At 42.0% G+C, this 20,326-nt stretch overlaps 2 protein-coding genes across 8 annotated transcripts in view; one reads left to right on the top strand and one right to left on the bottom strand.

The window, feature by feature from the left end:
- ELOVL2 (ELOVL fatty acid elongase 2) overlaps positions 1 to 19,122 on the top strand; it is a 73,670-nt gene extending 54,548 nt beyond the window's left edge. The window contains exons 8-9 of one of the 4 annotated variants that reach the window (XM_057699167.1): positions 1,003 to 1,135; positions 19,024 to 19,122. In XM_057699167.1, coding sequence (XP_057555150.1) covers positions 1,003 to 1,128 — 126 coding nt within the window. In that variant the 3' untranslated portion in view covers positions 1,129 to 1,135; positions 19,024 to 19,122. Of the gene's footprint in view, positions 1 to 1,002; positions 1,136 to 1,600; positions 1,731 to 11,592; positions 11,802 to 19,023 lie in introns of those variants that run through there. The other 3 variants (XM_057699166.1, XM_057699165.1, XM_057699168.1) reach the window with 3 other exon arrangements.
- Positions 6,090 to 20,326, bottom strand: part of SYCP2L (synaptonemal complex protein 2 like) — a 52,521-nt gene continuing 38,284 nt past the window's right edge. For 2 of the 4 annotated variants that reach the window (XM_057699161.1, XM_057699164.1), the window contains 6 exons: positions 15,951 to 16,052; positions 14,795 to 14,898; positions 13,819 to 13,910; positions 13,506 to 13,605; positions 13,342 to 13,400; positions 6,426 to 8,724 (listed from right to left, as the gene is read on the bottom strand). In XM_057699161.1, the coding sequence (XP_057555144.1) occupies positions 8,670 to 8,724; positions 13,342 to 13,400; positions 13,506 to 13,605; positions 13,819 to 13,910; positions 14,795 to 14,898; positions 15,951 to 16,052 (512 nt within the window). In that variant the 3' untranslated portion in view covers positions 6,426 to 8,669. Of the gene's footprint in view, positions 6,179 to 6,425; positions 8,725 to 13,341; positions 13,401 to 13,505; positions 13,606 to 13,818; positions 13,911 to 14,794; positions 14,899 to 15,950; positions 16,053 to 20,326 lie in introns of those variants that run through there. The other 2 variants (XR_009048022.1, XR_009048023.1) reach the window with 2 other exon arrangements.

Raw genomic sequence — 20,326 nt, 5'->3', positions numbered from 1 at the left:
GAGAATTTCTAAAGAAATAACCATTGATAGAACCAAACAAAGCCACCACCACCCCACCCCTCCACCCCCTGCCAGAAAAACCCAAAAAAACAAAGCTGCTGAATGTTGCAGGAAGGCTAAGGGAGTCATCTTGGTGTTGAAACTTGAAGGCAAGCGGTAGCCCAGCAGGGGGGCCGATGGCACTCAAAGCCCCACCTGTTGGCTCAAGCAGAGTCTTTAGTCCTTTAAAGTTGAGCATATGCTTTTCGCTCTTGAACCCTGTTGATACTATTACTTTTTTAAAAAAAAAGTGAGATCGAGTATCTTGTTAGAATAGGAAGGCGGGGCCAAAACGCAAATCAAGCCAAAATCCCAGGTGCTGGTACTTTTAACATAACAGCACTTTTTCACTTGAATTGTATTTTTTTAAAAATTATATCCTTAAGTCATGGGGATGTAATGTACAGCATGGTGACTTTAGTTAAAAATAATATTGTACTACATATTTGAAAATTGCTAAGAGATGAGATGTTAAAAGTTCTCATCACAAAAAAATTCTGTACCTATATGTGGTGATGGTAAACTAGACTCTGTGACCATTTCACAATATATACAGATACCAAATCATGTTGTACTCCTGAACGAACGTAATGTTGTATGTCACTTATTCCTTGATTTTTAAAAAACTTCAAAAAAAATCATTCTTTCCAAGTAAGTAACTAATGCTAAATAATTTGAATGATAATCCCATAAAACTTAATATATAAATACTAATCTGATGTGGATAAGGTGAAAGAAACAACTTTTCATTGTTGGAATTCATGCATTTGTCTTGTTTTTACCCTATTTTTATTTTTAACCAGAAGCTTAAAAATAGTCATATTACAAACAAGAATTCTTACTAGAAAGTTCAGTACCCAGTGAAAATCATGCATTGTCTTAGGCAGCATGTCATGTTATAGACAAGGTCTTTTTTAAAAAATTATTTTCTCTTTTTCTCTTCAACATGTACACATCCAACAGACATACCGGAAAAAGCCAATGAAGAAAGATACGGAAGAGCCACCTGCAGGGAAAGAAGTTAAGAATGGTTTTTCCAAAGCCTACTTCACTGCAACGAATGGAGTAATAAACAAGAAAGCACAATAAATGTCAAGTAAGACAAAGCATATATAATAGCCTAACAGATTGGCTTGTTTTAAAGCAAAGACTGAATTGAAAGTTATATATGTTTTAGCATAAACTAATTTCTTTTGAGTTTGTACATCATTTGCACCTGGAATGTATTCCTATATTGCTATAAGGTTAATCTGTTAACTGAATGCTTCCATCAGCAGTGAGGTGACAGCTCTGCAGACCTCAGAACTGGTGCAACTCCTCTCCTTCCCCCACAGACCTAACCCCACACCAGACACTTTCTTGATAACGCCTTATGTACCTACAAAGCCAGGACACGGGGAGCATTGCTTCTCACAGCAAGTCTGCAAATAAGTTAGAGTTTTGTTCAGATTAAAATGGTTAAAACAAAATGTTAATTATCTTCTAAATACAGGGTATGCTCTAATCTATTTTCAGCAATAATTGTCAGTACAGGAAGTAATCAGTCCATTTGTTCCTTTAGGAATCAACCCCAGAAAATACTAAAATGATCACATGAAAGGAAAACCCAACAAAACTTTTCTCTCTCAAGTCTGTCCGTCTCTGGAGTCTCACATTCCCACAGCTACTCCTAATTCTCAACTTAGTGTCATGGTAATAAAGTTTGTATTTTTTTTTTACTTTGAAGAAGAATCTTCTGCCCAACCCTCACAGCTCAGGGGCTTGGACAGGAAGTAGTTCCTCAGTTCTCACTGGGTTTTTAGATATTCCTGTTTTCACATCTACCTCCGCTGCTACAGGGCTTCGGGGTAGGAGGCAGATGCAATGCTCAGCTTTAAAAGCAGGATCTGGCTTTCCTGCCCACTTCCTCTCTGAACAAGGATGTGAGTCCACTGGGCCCTCTTCCTTAGAACACTGTGTCACTGGACTATTTCTAAGTCAGAACTGAGCACTGGGGGCAAAGCAGACATTGAACTTGTCCACGATTCCTTGTGAGCCTCCTTGTGAATATTATCTCCAAATACCTACTGTCACTCTTTGCAGGTTAAGTTTTTGAAAACAGGAAGAGAGAAGGGGCTAGGGGAAGGTTCCGACCCTGAGCCCTGGGCTTAGGAATGGGCCGCAGTGGAAAGCGCCAGTCTGACAAACTCGGCGCAGCCTTTTCCTGCTCAGGTAACACGCGCTCCACAAGGAAGCACAAGGGCAGAGGAGGGTGAGAGGGACCATCTCCCTTCTCCCGAGGGTGGGACTGTTATTTGCTATTAAACGGTCCCAAGAAAGGAAACTGAAGATGTTTCCTCAAGATTTCATGAAGATTTATACCCCTAAAATTTTTATACCCCATAAAACAAGATTTGCCAACTTTGACTCTTTACCTTCTTTCCTACCTTATTTTAAGAAGTTTTTAGGTCATAACATTAACATCGGAGGCATAGGTGCCACAAAGGCGTTGTCACCATTGCCCCACCACACTGCAGGCTGTTTGGGAGCAGCTTTGTCCTTTTGGGGGCATTTCTTTTTTTCTGAGCTTTAGTTTAAAAAAATTTTTTTTTAGCTACAGGAAAACAAAAACACACTGACTTTGGTACTGACATGTACACTGACCAAATGGACTCTTCTAACTTCGGTTTCCTGTAAACACCCCTTGGGATTCCGGTGCTCTGAAAGGCCACTAACCTTAGTCCAGTCATCACAGCAAGGGCGTTGCGCTCTGCAGCCCCTTCTCTGCCAGTTGACCCATTTCCACCAAACAGACATCTTCTGTCTGATGCCCACTTACTCTTGGATTCTATCTTTCCAAATAGTTTTCTAAAACCAACTTGCTCTAGGGTGCTTAACTCTCACTTCATCACGTCATACCTGCACAGTTGTAAGTATCGTTCTCTCCCAGAAACTCATGTTACAACAAGGGCTCGCTTGGAGCATGACTCTTACTGCTCCTCTGTGACAAAACCCACAATGGACTGAGGAGGAAGCGCCTCGGAGCAGCTGGGCTCTAGTTCAGTTTTAGGTCTTGACGTGAGCTAAAATCTGTTATCAAAGCACACTCACCGCAGGTAAGAAGACAGACAGCACTGGTCAGTCACCGTCTCCGGCTTACTCTTAATCATCAGTGAGGCCCTAGGCTCACCACCTGACATCACCCCTGCAGCTCTGGATGCTTTGATGGGCTTCATATCCACACAGCAAGGAGGGAAGAAGCATCCTTCAGCCAAAGGAGAAAGCCCAGACAGCTGGAAACCTCTCTGATCAAAGGAAAAACTTGATTAGTTTACACTTTCAAGCTCAGTTTGGTTAGAGGTTTCAGGATGCTTATTTCCAGCTTGGTCTTTAATTCTAGAGAAGCTTAATGAAACACCTATAGCCTTAAACCATTCAAGAGCTGGTAAAAATACAGAGCTATGAAGTCTTAGTCACAAAAATTGAATCAGGTAAATATCTTCACCTGTTAAGTGTTACAAGTTTAAACAGAATGTTTACTTTTAATGTGATTTTCCTAAAGCAAAGCTTAAAAAAAAAAATGTGTCATTTGTTAAGAAAAAAGGCAAAGGTTTTTTCCCCCAGATAAATTTCCTTACTCATAGGTATGAAAACACTTAAATGAGTATTATAAGCATGTATGTTGTTAAATCCAATTTTTTAAACTAACAAGATGAAATATTTACTTCATGGAGTTAAATACAGAAATTTCAACCCATCAAAATTATATACTGAACTATTTAGGTGTATTGTGGGGGAAAGTCCTCCCCATTAGAGAAGTATTTTTAAGGCAAGATGCTATTTACTGTGATGAACAAACAGTACTTTGTAAGAGACCAATATTTCATATCATTTTATGTTTCTGGAGACTTTATTTGGAAAATAAGGATTTTTTTTGTTTTTCCTTTGAAAATACTTGTATCTTAAGAACATGGTATCATGATGGGGGCAGCTAGGGAGGCAGGAGAAGCCATTTTTCTTTGTAGATAAAAAGCATTCTGTATAATTGTTGTATAATACATTGATTTTACACTAAAGTATGTGGTGATTCTTTTTATTTGGTTCAAAGAAGTTAAAATGTGTTCTGCATGTTATTTGAAATGACCTATTACTCAGGCATTTTTTTAACAAGGTGATGTTTTAGCAATTAATTTTAGATGTTTAATTCATTTCAATAAGCAGTGGGCTTTTCTCTTACAGACCAATTAAATAAGCACAGGATGTAAAGGTTATAACAAAAACTGCTATACAGCATAACCCAGGGCGGAGCACTGGATTGGTTGAAGAGACTTGGGCACAAACAACACGGTACCATGCTCTGCAGCCCTGGACTCTCCCGTTGCAGAGACGGGCAGACAGGAGGCCGCTGCAGCTCAGGTGTGGGCATGTGAGCCCAGACTTGACCACAGTGAACCCTGGGAGAGACTTAAGGTCATAGAGCAGATCACAGATTGGCACAGTGTCGCTGTAGAGAGTAGAGATTTAATGTGATGTTGAGAATAAAACACAGAATGGTACAAAAGAGGACTCAAAGTCTGCGTATGAAGTAGCTGAAATTCCTGGGCAGGAAGAAGGATGGGGCAGAATATACTGAAAAGCAGGAGGGGAAGAGGGAGTGGGAGGTGCCCTGAAGCGGGGAAACTTCATCTTGCCTCTCTGAATGGGGATTAAAGAGCCTCCCCTTAACCAACTGGGATTTCATCATTTTAAACAATGGGTGGAAGCAATTCATTAAAGCCTAATAACTGTTGTTGTAAATTAAAAGCTGCTTATACATGATTAAGGTCACCTAAATAAGTTTTAGTTTCTCTGTATAAAGGAAAATTCAATGTGTTTTTATTATTACATTTACTATTACTACTTAAATTTATTATTTAGGCTTTCTTCAAAATCAAATTACATTCACATTAAAGGAGAATTCTACTCCAGGGCAGGTAAAAAAAAAAAAAAAATCACTCTTACAACACCTAAACTACACTCACCTAAACTATCCCTTGACCTTCAGTAACACATGACTTTTAGTCACCGGGGAAAAAAAAAAAAACAGTAAAAGCTATTGATTTGTAGGTCGTTCTTCTGTCTGGAGAGGCTGCGCTGAGGGCACACTGGGATGGCACGCAGAGGACAAATACATCTCAAAGCCACACCCTCACGGAGCACTTTGGGAAGGCAGCCAGCATGGCTCTACTACGAGCAACCCCCCCCCCCCCCCGGGAGCCCACTGTGACACCCCCGGAGGCCAAGTCCTGTTCCGCAGCCCCGCCGGGGTGAGGCAGGGCGCGGCCACCCCCAGCGCCCTCCAGTCTCCCGCACGCACCTCGGCACCTGCGCGCGACACGGCCTGTGACCTTGAGGTGGGGGCTGGGCTCCCATGTTTGCCCGTTACCGCCGCTGTCCTTTTACACTCGGCCGGTGAGTCTGTCTGACCCCTGAAGGCATCTGAGTTTGTGACAGCTGAGCACTGAGAAACGAAAGGGAAAATTCTGCACAGTTTTGCCTGGACTGATGTCATATATTTTGAGGGAAATGAACTTTCCTGTTGACTGTGACTCCCCTGATAAATGTTACAAGTTGCAAATTTCTCGGAAAGATGTCAGCCCTTCACCAAAGACAGTCCCTGTAGAATGAGCCTTTACTTTTTTAAGGCTAATTTAATCCTATGGGTGTTGATAAACTCTAGAAATAGTAATGTTCAATTGCAAAATTTATCAGATCTACCTTCCCAGTGCTGTATGTTACACTCTCTACACAGAAGTGACCCCGATGAAATGTCTGCCCTTAGAGTTCATAGTCTGGTAAAGTAGATGGAGAAACAATTATTAATTAATAGAAGTATTGAAAACAGCTTACCAAGAAAACTTTCCCAAAGGAGACAGTGCCTGAGCTTAGTCCTGATGAGTGAGGAATTCTCCAAATAGACGAGGAAACTTTGTCCAAGGAAATTCCAGAGGTTAAACACCCAGGATTCTAACGAGAGTCACCATCCCCTCCGCAACGGTGAGGCTCTTCCTCAGGGCCCCCCCCCCGCCCCCGGGCCAGGCATCACACCACGGTTTTTAATAAAAGACTTAAGAGATCAGACAAGGTCGCTGGTCAGAGAGCTCACGTCCGTGGGCAGCCCCTAGAGGGAAAACGGGTTTGTCACAAATGGTGAGAATGTACTGTTTATACTACTAAACATGTCAGGATTCAGTCTCCCCTCATTCACGTGGGGGAACTGAAGATGAACGCTGAGACCACTGTTTATGCCACACTGTTCTACTACTCCTGGCTCGAGAAAAAGACCAACACGCCTGAAACGCCACCACCGAGTGTGAATAAGCACACTTTGGAAGTCTGAAGTTTTTTCTCCTGATAACAACAGCAACAAACTATTGCACTATGTGTTTGGGTGCAATTCGGGTGCAAGCTGAGAAGCAGGACCTCTAGGAGATACCCACACACTTCCCTACAGAACTTGATCTTACACAGCTGTGGGAGTGATTAAGCAGCCTCTGTAAGGCTGTTGACATTGGGTCTGATGTTGGAGCTTGAAGTTCACACAGCAGACAGGAAGAGGGGATGGATACGAAGTGGGGAAGACCGAGAGCAAGCCCTGAGCTGGAGCCCCCAAGGGCAGACTGCCAGCCTAGCTGCCTCTGACCTTCGTGATGAGGGTGTCCTGCAGAAGCCAGGGCCTGTGTCACAGAGCTCTGCACACACCTGGCCCCTGTCACACACACACACACCTGGCCCAGGAGAAGGAGCTGACAGAGGATCAGGAGAAGGCAGAGCAGCTGCAGGCCTGGCACTGAGGTGAGTCAGCAGACAGGCCTGTGCACACAAAATGGCAAGCCCGTTCCTCTGCCCCGCAAGCCTCCCACTGGACTCTCTCTGTGGCCCACTCTCACCAGGAAGGGACAGGAGCAGGGATTCTGGGACATTCAGGTCACCTAGCCAAGTCGACACATTGCAGAGGCACCGTGTGCTGCTATAAACCATCAAACGTCCCTGTGCCACACGAAGAAATCCAGTGACCCAGTGGAAAGACTGAAAGGCGAGCCCCTAGCTTACCTGAATTCCCAGTAAAAGGGGTTTCAGCCAACGGTGCCCAGTCCTCTGGAATCCAGACGGCATTTGTTTCTCTATTATCTGGCCAGTAATAATGACCATATCATAAACGGGACAATCAAACCATAAAATGACCGGGAAAGTAGGAGCCTGACCAAGTACACTGGGCCTCCTATAAACCAGATCCTAGCCCATGTAGAAACAAGTTTTTCGAGCTTTCATTGACCCAAGGCAAAGCTGAGTTTTTTCATCTTGGAGATTTATTGCTTAACATAGTTTTCTAAAAAGCATCAAAGTTCTGAACTGACACATTGTCCATATATTCTAACCACTCTGACCCCCCTGCCCACCTTCACTCACACACACACACACACACACACACACACACACTTCATTCCCTAGGCTCCTGGCAGAGGTCTCAGCTACGCTGGCTTTGAGACACCCTGTATTAGTCAGGATTCTCCAGAGAAAGAGAACCAGTAGGATATACATATAGATACCTTGATATACAAAATACACATATATGTAAATTATATATAAAGGGAGGGAGATATTTTTCAGCATTGGCTCCCAAAATCTGCAGGGCTGGCCAATGGGCTGGAAACTCAGGCAGGGTTTCTATGCTGCCATCTTAAAACAGAACTGCTTCTTCCAGCAACTTCAGTCTTTGCTCTTAAGGCCTTCAACTGATTGGATGAGGCCCACCCACATCATGAAGGGCGATCTGCTTTACCCAAAATCTATTGATTTAAATGTGAATCACATCTGAAAACAAAGTTAATTCAATAAACGCTCTTATACTCTATAAAGCTTACAACAATATACTAAAACATAGCTCATTAAAAAATTCTCAAAAGATGACAGATGGGTTGTAAAGATTGCTTTAGGCAGATTAAACTATAAATAAGCTATATTATATAACTTAATTATATAATGTATAAGCTGGTTTTCAGTCTACAGTCTCTAATTGTACGTATCCAATCATAAGCAAAGTTCCTTTGTAGATGGCCTTAACTTACCTAGGTTTCATTTTTCTAAAATAAATTCACTCAACTGATATATACAACTTCATGTACCAGACTTTATTAGAGCATTTAGTAATTATCAAAACATGAATATTTCTCCTCTGCTAATGCTGGTAGTTTTGTTAAAGTTCTAGAGAAACTAGAACATCTGCAGATCTAACAAAAGAGTAACTATTTCAAAATATAACACCATTTTCATCTGAGCTATTTTCATCCCATTCAAAGTAAACTCTCCCTTAAAGAGATATACTAAGTAGTATATATACAGATGCCAAGCTTTCTCTGCCCCCAAATAACTTGAACACACTTCTCAAACAAAAATCAATTTTACTTTTAAAAATCATTAAAAAAAAAAAAAAAAAACACCCAACATCACTCCAAGTTGGCAAACATCCCAAACTTCCTATTTTCTGACCAAATTTTAATACAAAAGGTTAACAACCTTTGTAAACAAATGGACAAACTACCAACATAGTACAGGCTATTCCAACTTGGCAGGCCTCAGGAATTCCGTTTGGAGTGAATGAACCCAGAGCACTAAGGCACCGCTGGTGTGACTGGAGGCAGCTTTCTCTCCTTCCCATGGCTCAGACTGGTGGAAAAGGAACAGGAAAAGAGTAGTTAGTGGAGCCCGAACTCTCCCCTCCCTGGTCCCTAGAACTCAGTGAGCCAACATGAATGTCACTGCTTGTCATTGGCTACATCCCTAAGTCAGATATTTAGTGAAGTTGCATCTTACATGGACACTGGGAGGTAAGGTCAGTGCACTCAGGGGAACTGCCTGGGGTCAAAATCCACTCTCAGAAATCTCTTAAACACATTACTGCTTTCGAGACACGTGCCATCTCTCAACAATCTAATGCACTAGGTTATTTTTTCCTCTGGTGTTGGGGGAAAGACAGCTATTTCTTGGGGAGAGGACCAGATAAAGTGGCTAGGCTAGCTTTTGGGGCCACCTTGTATGAAAAATGCATGTTGTTAATAACCAGGTTGTCATTGAGCCCAGTTAGATGCTCACAAAACAAGAGGTAGTAGGGGCTGATGTCAACAGAGGGAACAGAGTCTCCCATCCTACTGCAAACACTAGGGCGCATGTTCATTGAGCAGACCGCAGACAGGATCACCTGTGTGATTTATTTCTCCACTTTTTCCTGTGTTCAGCACATATAATTTAATTCAGGCATCATGGACCTTACTGGCTACCTACCCAACATCTATTCTCCCCTTCTTCCTTATTAACAGAACCCCGCTTTATGGGAGGATGGCAACATGCAGGAAGTTAGACTCTTCCCACCCCAGGTTCACTTGTAACTAGGGAGGTTCACGTGACTCAGTTCTGGCCAGTAAGATGGAGATGAAAGTCTATTGGTTTGGCTTCCACGAAACTGTTTCCCTAGTTTGAAGAAAAGGGGTGAGGGACTTCCCTGGCGGTCCAGTTGTTAAGACTCTGTGTGTCCACTGCAGAGGGAGTGTGTTGGATCCCTGGTCGGGGAACTAGAATCCACATGCTGTGAAACACGATCCAAAAAAAAAAGGGAGGTGGGGGAGAATAGATTCTACTGGCACACATATTTTACCAAATCCTTCACACCTGTTCCCTTCTCCTTGCCTGGAGTACAGAAAACACGCTTAGAGGCAGAGCTGCCATCCTGTGACCACGAAGCCAAAGCCACACAAAGGATGGCAGAGCAGGAAGCTAAAAGAACCTGGGTCCCTAACGACCACGGAAAGCTGCCGTACCAGCTCTGGATAAACACCCACTGGGCTGCTGCTTCCAAGGTTAAAACAAAACCCCTGTTTGGTTTAGCCGCTGGAGTCTGATTTCTCTTACATATGACCGACAGTAACACGTACATTTAATTTGCATTTGATCCAATTCCCCACTAGGGCTGGGAATTCTAATATTCTTAGCCCAGATTAGGCTTTTACCCATATCCTCTTTTAGTACTATTTTGATTTGGAGATTTGTTATTTTTGTTCCCCCAAATAAAATAGTAATGTTTTCCTGGTGATGAAAGTCATTCAAGATATAGGTAATAAGGGTATTCACTACAGATTTATTTGTAATAATAATTTAAAACAATCTGAATGTTCATCAATAGGAAATCTAATGTATAAGTTACAGCAGGCTCATAAGCTAGAATATTTTACAGTTATTTAAAAAATTAAATCATTATTAACTTGGAAAGGAATCCTACTTCTGTTACTGAGAGAACAATGGAAGAACACACATAATATTTAGTGTACCATTTACGTTACTTAAGACATATATATTTAAACTTATAAAGAGATTTGTATATATTCTTACACAAACAGAAAAAAATATCTAGAAGAATATATACTAAACAGTAAGGAGATAGTTCTCTCTGGATGATAGAGAAAAGCAAGGGTTAGGGAGAGGGGGAAAAGCTCACTCCTACTTTATAAATGTTATGCTCTTTGAGTTTATTACACACAAGCAATTTATATCCTGAACTAAATTCTAAAAATACAGAACAGCCTAAGATAGAAAGTAAAGTCACCTAAAATGTCACCACACAGAAGTAACCACAGAGGACATTTTGGTGACCATCTTATAGAATCTAGACCTCTTACTGCCTGTGCTGCACGTACACACACGTGCTCATCCCCTCAACACTGCCCCCTCTGTGGACAATTCTTTTTTTTTTTTTTTTTTTAAGCTCTGTATTGGAGTAAAATTGCTTTACACTGTTGTGCCAGTTTCTGCTGTACGACAAAGTGAATCAACTGTATTTATATATGAATCCCATATCCTCTCCCTCCCACGACTGCTTCCCACCTTCCCTATCCCACCCCGCTAAGTCATCACCCATCATCGAGTTGATCTCCCTGTGTTATGCAGCAGCTTCCCACTAGCCATCTATTTTACATTTGGTGGTGTATATATGTCAATGCTACTCTCTCACTTCGTTCCAGCTTCCCACCCCCTCCCCCCGCCCCCCGTACTGTGTCCTCAAGTCCGTTCTCTACATCTGCATCTCCTTGGACAATTCTTTCTCACCCTCTTCTGCTGGCTTCCTCTCCCTTATCAAACTTCAACACACTGGAGCAGCCTGAGAACTCTGTCCTGGAACAACTTCTGTCTCTAACTGGTCCCTAAGTCAGTTCGTCCAGTCTCTTGCTCAGCCCCTCTGCCATGAATTTCAGTCTTGAATATCCAGTTACCCATTGACAACTCCATCCCGATGCTGAAATCACAAACTGAATGTACATCTCAAGTCAAGCCTTCAATATCTATCCACATTCTCCTTCTCCCCCTACCAATAAAACTGCACCTTGCCCAATCTTCACACACACGTATACACACAAACCACGATCAGCAGTTCCCAAAGTATGAACTAAACATCCAAAGGATCTGTGAGGTCAAAACTACTGTGGTAATAACGTTGTTACTAAGATAAAATTTGCTTTTTTCACCCTTACGATCTCACAAATGTAGAGTTTCCCAGAGGCTACCTGATGTGTGGTGTCACGATGGATTGAAATCAGAAGCAGATATAAAGTCTTCTATGAAAGAGATTTGAAAAAACATAAAACAATACTACTCTTCTCATAGTTCTTGATTTGAAAAGTCCGGTTATTTTTCATAAAAATTGTTATTTACATCAAGATGTAAAGATTTATTACTGTTCTTTTTAAATAAATACATTAAAAAAAACTCAGTCTCAATTTTCAATGTGGAGCATATTCACAGATATAACCCACAAAGCCAAAGCTCTCTGGGGGTCCTCAATAAACTTTAGAAGTGTGAAGAGGTCTTGGTTCCAACCAGTATGAGAACCATTCATAACCAACCACGGGCATTCAGTGAAGAGATTTTAAATGGACACCCACTTTCATCATGTATAATGGTACCTGGAGGGCGATGGTGTGTGCGACAGAACTTTGAAAATCTATAGACTACACTGTCATTATCATTCATCATGTTAACTGGAGCAGACAGGAGCATGGATAACTCAAATTTTGACAGTTTTTGTTGTTCTGGTTTGAAATACATGATGGGATCAGAATCATATCCTTTTGGGGACTTCCCTGGTGGTCCAGCGGTTAAGACGCCTCGCTTCCAATGCAGGGGGCGTGGGTTCAATCCCTGGTCAGGGAACTAAGATCCCACATGCCACACGGTGCAGCCAAAAATAAATAGAAATTTTTTTAAAGAATAATATCATTTTTGAAACCATGTGACTTAGACTTCTGTGATAAAAGCTGATTCTTAACTGGCAGAGGAAGCTTTAGCCATTATAAATTTATGTAGGGATCCCTTTGGATTCAAGCAGGACGAAAACACTAGAATTTCTCCCAGGGCACAGGCACTGGAGGGAAAATCTTCACTCTCCATTCCCCAACTCCCTACGTTCTAAAAAAAGGAACAGGGCTTCCCTGGTGGCGCAGTGGTTAAGAATCCGCCTGCCAATGCAGGGGACACAGGTTTGATCCCTGGGCCGGGAAGATCCCACATGCCGCAGAGCAACTAAACCCATGGGCCACAACTAATGAGCCCACGTGCCGCAGCTACTGAAGCCCGCTTGCCTAGAGCCTGTGCTCCGCAACAAGAGAAGCCATCGCGGTAAGAAGCCTATGCACTGCAGCAAAGAGTAGCCCCCACTCGCTGCAACTAGAGAAAGCCTGCACACGCAATGAAGACCCAACACAGCCAATAAATAAAAATAACTAAATAAAATTAAAAAAATAAAAAAGGGACAATATTCCAAACGGATAGAAGCAGCAGCTTCAGAATGTAGCTGACTAATCACAGTGAAAGGAACGTGCAGCAAGATAAATCAATGTGTCGTTTTAAAATATATACATGTTTAAAGTATATACACATATATATAAGGTATACAGAATATATTCTATCAAGAACACAATTCAGTTTAACTGAAAATCAACTGTTCACTCAAAAGCTTGATGTTTTTCTCAAAATCTATTTTAATTTTTAAATTACTGCTTAAAAAGATAACAATTTGTATCAAAAACACTGGCTTTTGGATGATCCTGTTTATACTTTTCAAAATGTATACTTCCTGGTCTATATCCCAAGCCACACTCTACACCCAGGAAGCTCCAGAGAAAAGATGTGGCTACTTAGCTAATTATGTAAGGTTTTACCAACATCAACCACTCAGGCTCTAGCTAATACCTCAACTTCTAGAAAGAATACTTGTAAAAAAAAAAAAGAAAAAAATACCTCAGCAGTTGCCGTTCACAGAATGATTTCAGATCATCAGACTGCTTCCCCCAAAATCCCTAAAATTGAACAAAAGTTTGGTTGGTTGAAGTGGTTGACAGTTATTCTACCAGGGAACGGATCCTCTCAAGTCACAGAGAATGTTCCAGATGAAAACACCTCACCAGAACATCCTCCTCCAGGCATTCCAGACCCTGAAGATCCTTCTCGAGCTTGCTCAGTTCTTGAAGAACAAAACTGTGAAACTGTTCTAGTTTATCCAGCCTGATGAAAACAAAAGCAAGAAATTTTACCAAGACTGCTTGGATGTGACAAAAGACATTCTTACTTAATCTTCTTATTGCAAAGATACCTCATATTTTTCTCTAGATGTTTCTTATCTTAAAAATATATGTCCCCTTTCAACATTTCCCCCTTGGAAATGTTGTTTGTGAGGGATCATGATTTCATAACCTTGTTTTGAAACCCAACACTTACCTGCACAGATGTATCTGGTTTAGAAGTTTCATTAGGCAATCTGGTGCTTGCTTCTCAGTTTTTGAATAAAGTGGGCTCCCTCTGTACCTAAGCTAAACCATAACAATAACAAAATGAGCACATTTTGAGTTAAACATAACTACATAAATTGCGTGTGGGCTTTGTATTAAAAACATTGTGAGCACATAATAGGCACAGCAAAATTATCACTAAAGAATTATAATAAGACACCATGTCACACACTTCATGCATTACCTCCGGTTAGATACCAATAAAGGACAAGAAGCTAAAATAGGAAAACATATGCACGCAATTGATACACCTATTGAATATCATCAACAAACTTCCATTATAAATTAGCTTACATTGATATCGCAGAAAATAAGACTGGAGATCTTCCAAGTTAGTTCCATGCAAGCATGTTAGGGGAAGATGCTTTTCTCAAATGTGCTAGCTAACTCAGTAGGGATTTACAAACAGGACATAATGGAGGGGACAGAAATGGTTTCCAAGCTCACCTTGGAGACAAGGTTTTGTGACAGCCTGTATGTGTGGTGGCTCGACTGGCCACCACTCAGCTGACCACCCACCCGAGCTCACCTCCATCTTAGTCCCAGACACCTCTCTCATCCATACGGTCCCCCCACCCCCACTTGTCTATCACTGTGACCAAATCATTGCTTCCTGGTTGTCCAGTTTTCTGAGAGTGCCATCGACAAAATCAAACCAGGACTCACCTTTCCAAACAGGACCATCTGGTCCCACGGTAGCAAATGGACTTGGAATAGCTGTCTTATAAATACAAACCAAAATTCACAAAGGCACTAAATTCAGGGACCACAGCTAAGACCAACCTACCTCCCCAGAGACTCAGGGACACCTTCACAAAGGAAGGATAGCAACAGTATTAATGAATATGAACCTGTTACTTTAAACGCATAACGAGCTAGCATTTCATTTTTCAGGGGACCATTACCTCGTATTTTCTTTTCAGTTCTTTAGCGAGGTTTTCAAAGGTGGTGATCATTGAAGAACCTGTCAAGTTCTCTGGCATAACTTTTAAGGATGAGGTAGAAATGCCTTCGGAACAAGAAGAACAGAACATTAAACAAAACTACCAAAGGTGTGCTCAGTCCACCCGCTGCCCAGAGCGTGGACAGTCATTTGGAAGCACAGCCAGATGCAGAAGCCCCACTGGCTGCCTGGCTATGACGGCAGCAGGACTGACTCCGGCCGTGACCCACCAGGCCAGCCTGCGCCAAGAGTCCTCAGAGGATGCTCCACGCTGCTTCCCACCAAAACTCACCCTCTGGCATACGCTCATTTCATCCAAACTTTCCCAGCACTGTAAACCAGAGCAGCTGATAATACGTCTAAGAAACAGGCTGAGGTGTTGCAAGAGGTCGGCTTTTAGGAGGCCGCGATGGGTAGGGCATTTCTAGGGGCAATGCTGGCATAACAGCTTCTAGGTGCCAAGGAATGTTACGAGGGCTCGTGAGGGGTCTGGCACTGTTCTAAAAGATTTGGATGTATCAGCTCATTTAATTTTCACCAGGTCCAAGAGAAACAGGCACTCTTAGTGACCACTTTGAACACAGATATCATATAACTGGTGCAAGCTCACACCGACAGCTCCAGGATTGGAACCCAGGCTGCCTGGCTCTTAACCACCGCCCTCTAGTACCTCGGGGCTTCCAAATTTGCCTTCTTGGAGCCTTTTGTTTCAAAGTATGGTAGTATCACTCATCCAGGAAGTCAACGCCACAGATGCAGACCTTTCAGATCATTCTCCTTCACTTGTACAGAGTGGATATTTCTAACTCAAAAATTTAGCTAATAACCAGCAACGAAAGCAGAGACCTGTAAATTGAAGAACACCTGGGCCCTGAAAATTGCCACAAAGAGTTAAGAGGCAGAAATTAAAACGCCAGGAGGAGATAGTGAGTGCTTGCTTTTATCTACAACTTGTGCAGCAATGTGCTTGTCTCTGAAAGGACAACGTGCTTAGTTTTTAGGGTGCTGCAGCTACTATGATCATAAAACTGTAACTGCCTTGTAATTCACATTGGGACATTCTGTTTCTCACGCACTTGCCACAATCTTGCTTGACCGGCTGCCTGGGTGCACGTTACCTGCCAAGTCTGCTTCTTCTGCCACTGAGGAAAGGGGTCCTGGTTTATCACCTTCTTCCAGTCGTGACTGTTTCCACTCAGTGAACTGACCAGCTGCTCCGCCTGAAGGCAAGCACAGCACATGGATAACCACACACACGTTTCTTGGGTCCCAAATTGATATCGCTCTCTTTTCGCCAGTTAACATCTAGCCTTGATGTGTAGCAAGGGAAATCCGTTCCCTACTTGTTACAAATAGCTTATCACTTGGCATGTTGACTAAGAACAACAGAAGTCTCAAAGCACTAAGTCTACTGATGCCCTGGAAGAGGACCCATGGGAACAGGCATCCCTTTGATGAGCTCAGTACCATTTAGGAACCCTGTTCAGCAGCACACAGGCTGACTGAAACGAAAGGCAGTACTGGCTGGCATCAGAAACGTTTCCACGGCTCTGGGCTAAAGGTGAGGTGGCGGAGTGTCCAGGCCGACCGGCCCTCGGAAGCTCATGGGATCACCCCCCTCGGACGGTGCCACCTGCTGGTGACACTGGAGCCTCAGCACCGAACTGAGGGCCGCCTCTCAAAGGTCCTTGTGGTCCCTCAACGAGCTCAAGCGACTGAGAGCCTCCGCTGATGAGATTTACATACAGATTCTCTCTTCAATTCAGCATTCACTAAATATTTTCTTTTTGTTTTAATTTAAGCATAGTTGCCCTACGATGTTATATAAGTTACAGGTGCACAATACAGTGATTCACAATTTTTAAAGGTTATGCTCCATTTACAGTTATTATAAAATATCAGCTATACTCCCCGCATTGTAGAATATATCCTTGCAGCTTGTTTTACACCTCATAATTTGTACTCTTACAGACTCACAGATACAGAGAACTGGTGGTTACCAGTGGGGAGGGGGAAGGGGAAGGGCTTGGTGGGGGAGGGGAATAAGCGGTATAAACATTTTCTATTTTGATGTTCAGTTTCATCAGTGGCCTCTGACGCGGTCAATAGCACGCTAGCACCAGACCCAACTCCTGCTCTTTACCGTCCTCTTCTCTCCCACCATCTAGGCCTGAGGCTCTGCCTACAGAAGGCATCCATACCTCTCTGCATCCCCACACCGTGACCCTGTCCAAGGCCAGCTCCCTGGGGGGTCTCATCCGTCCCATCCCCTCAACTGTCATCTCCCAGATCCCTCTCTTGCCCGAGCTCTCTCAAGCAGCAAAGCTGTGTTTCCAACTGCCTATCCAACGTCTCCACTGAAAACTCACTCTTTTCCATTCCTCCCCACCCAAACCACTCTTTCTTCCCCACCATACACTCAGCCCCGCCACACACACTTAGCTGGGAAGACATCTGCTCCTCCCCCTCTCCTCCCACATCCAGCTAGTTATTAGAGATTTCCCCCCCTGCAAGTTCTGGAATTTAATTTCATGAATTTGCTCAATGAATATTTGAGTGTCACTACGTGCAGGGAGCTGGGCAGATGGTGAAGATGCAAAGAGGCAAGGTTCCCCTCCTGCACTCCACTGTTCTTCCCTGGTCTCCTTCCAGCTCCTCAGACCCTGGGCCATTCTCACATCAGGGCCTTTGCACTTGCTGCTCTTCTGATTTGCATCTTTCCTCCTTGACGCCATAACTACAGTAAGGTTTCCTCTGGCTGCCCAAACTAAAATTTCAACATAACCCCCAGTTCTTAAATCCCCTTCCCTGCTTAATTTTCCCTTAGCCTTTATCACAATATAATATACTACACATTTCACTGTTCTTGTGTCTTATGTCTCCCCCACTAGAAGGTAAGGTCCAGTGAGGGAGAGCATATTGTCTGTTTTGTTCACTGGAATACCTAACGTAGAAAAATGGCTGGTGCATAGCGGACATCAGTAGACCTTCACAGAATGAATGAATGAGTAAATGCTATAGAATATCCAAGATTCTATAAAATAAGATGTATTTTATATCCTAAAAAAGGATCTTAGTAAAATAAGACTTTATTCTAATTATCTTATACACTACCAGTGAGGGTAGAGATACAGGAATATCAAAAACCTTAGAGACCCAAATACCTACTACAAAAATAACAAATTGATATTAATAAAATTTAGCATTTTAAGATCTGCTAAAACTACCTTTTGGGAGGAAACGTAAAATACTAGTTTTTAGAAATAGCACCACAGTAGGAAATACCAGTCATAAACATCAAGGTGACAAAAGGAAAAGAAAAAGAATTTTGCTGTTAAAATTACACAAGATAGAGAATAGTCAGTGTTAAAATAGTTCATGCCCTGTGGTAAAATAGAAGATACATTTTTAAGAAAAATGAATAACTTAGTTTTAAATGTCAACTTACATTATTTTCTGTTAACGAAAAAAAAGGAAATGGCAAAACAAAAGAGGTAAGACAAGAGGTAATAAATATCTAATTGAGAAAAGGATGATCAAATGCAGAAAGAACTAAATAATACCAGATATATAGACAAAATAATCATATATGAATGATGACTTTCACGGGATACCTTAGTTGCTTTGCTATAACAGAATTTTCATAAACTGAAAACTTTGGTAGAGATCACATGTTCACTTGGAACTTGGAAAAGAAAGAGCCCACAACCAGCCTCTCTAATAAAAATAAAATAAACTGAAAAACGTAAGAATTACTCTCAGCTTCGAGAGGTGCCACTATCTCTTCTCACTGCTCTTAGATTAGATGTGTTCATTTGTTTGAAAAGTATGGATGGATATTTTCTAGGGAGTTTCTCTGCTTCAAGGCTAAATGATTTTTAAAAATCAAAGAAAGAATCCAGACACAGCACTGTCCTCTTCCAGCCTCAAAACAAACAGCACTCATGCTTGAATCTCACCCGGTGTCTACACCCCAGTCAGGGCCCAAAGAAACCACTTAGAAAGGATTGCAGCTAGCCCCAATCAGGCACCAATGAACAACTACTACGTTTCATTCCATTTCTTTCCTTGCTGCCTGTTCTGCCCCTTATGTTTTTTGTTGTTGTTGTTGTTGTTGTTGTTGTTTTTCTGACAACGTATTTGTAGCAACAGCTCAAAGCATGGCCTTGAATTTTGATTTATCATGTTCAGGCACCACCCGTGGAAAAGCAGAGTATCTGTTGGCACAGACAACATGACCTTCAATGGAGAGGGGAGCCCAGGAACACTGTGTAAATAATCTGGCTGTCCCCTGAATGAGCTGCTTGGAATTTGTGAACTTACTAAACAGGGATCATCCAGATGGACCACTTCAGGGACATGGAAATAATTTGGCATAGAAAACCCTTTTTGAAGGGGCAGTCATGGTAAGCACTTTACCTGAAACAAAGGAATGGCTCTCCAGAGAGAACAGGCTCCTCTAGGGAAACCAGTGCACTCATTAAAGGATGCAGGTCCTAAGTGATGCAGTTGATGCAGCTTTGTTTCCATGGTAACTACATGCCTCTTTTAACCGGGACTTTTTGACATTCTTATAAAGGGGTTAACACTATGTACACAGAGCACTTCAAAACTGAACACAAGCAGTAAACACACTGTGGCTAAAACTAAAGTGATCTCGAATGCTAACTCTCGAATGTTTGTTTGGTGGCTGGTAGAAGGAGTGTGTACTCTTGCTTTTGAACACAGCTGTCTTCATTTCCGTGAAAATCAAAGACTTCTACAGTCTGAGAAGCTTCTGAACTTATTCTGGGCACAGGTTGTAGTGAATAATTTGGTGTCCATATTGCATTTATTTACTCACACTTCTGAGTAAATAAAACTAACAGTTTTTAGTGCTACACAGAATCAACCCTATGATTAATAGCCAAGTTCTCCCAAGTTGAGGCATTTTAAAAAATCTTACTCTAAAGTGACACCTCATGGCCTAAAATGATAAAGGTCAACAGCTGTCAGTGAGGCAAGAATAGTCTTCTTTACCAAAATATCCTTCCTGTGGAGGCACTTTCCTAGTGCCAAAACCTTTATCTACCAACGTGTACTATGCTGACAATATGAAAAATTAAAGACACTCTTTATTATTGAATTTTTCAGTCTGACGGGGACTACTGAAATCTTTTGTCTAGACTAATGCATTTTAAAAATCAGTAAATCAATTAATAAATATTTATTTGTGACTATTTATTAATGACTACTCAAATTTGCAATTAGGCAGAGATTCATCACTAAATGACAGCATTTTCTAAGTTTCTTATTCTGGTCCCTTGGCAAATATTTACTGAATACCTCTATATGCCAGGCACCGAACTAGGCCTTCATAGCACCACTGGAACAAAGAAGCTGTCCTCCTGACTCCTTCCCAATTCTGGAGGCCTCGCCAAGAAGGTACATGCCGGCAAAAGGCAAAATCATAAATAATCATCCTGTTTGCTTACAGCTCTGGGAGCACGACACA

This window comes from Hippopotamus amphibius, chromosome 11 (genome assembly GCF_030028045.1).
Source record: "Hippopotamus amphibius kiboko isolate mHipAmp2 chromosome 11, mHipAmp2.hap2, whole genome shotgun sequence".
Taxonomy (NCBI): domain Eukaryota; kingdom Metazoa; phylum Chordata; class Mammalia; order Artiodactyla; family Hippopotamidae; genus Hippopotamus; species Hippopotamus amphibius.
This window is presented reverse-complemented; position numbering and strand designations above follow the sequence as displayed.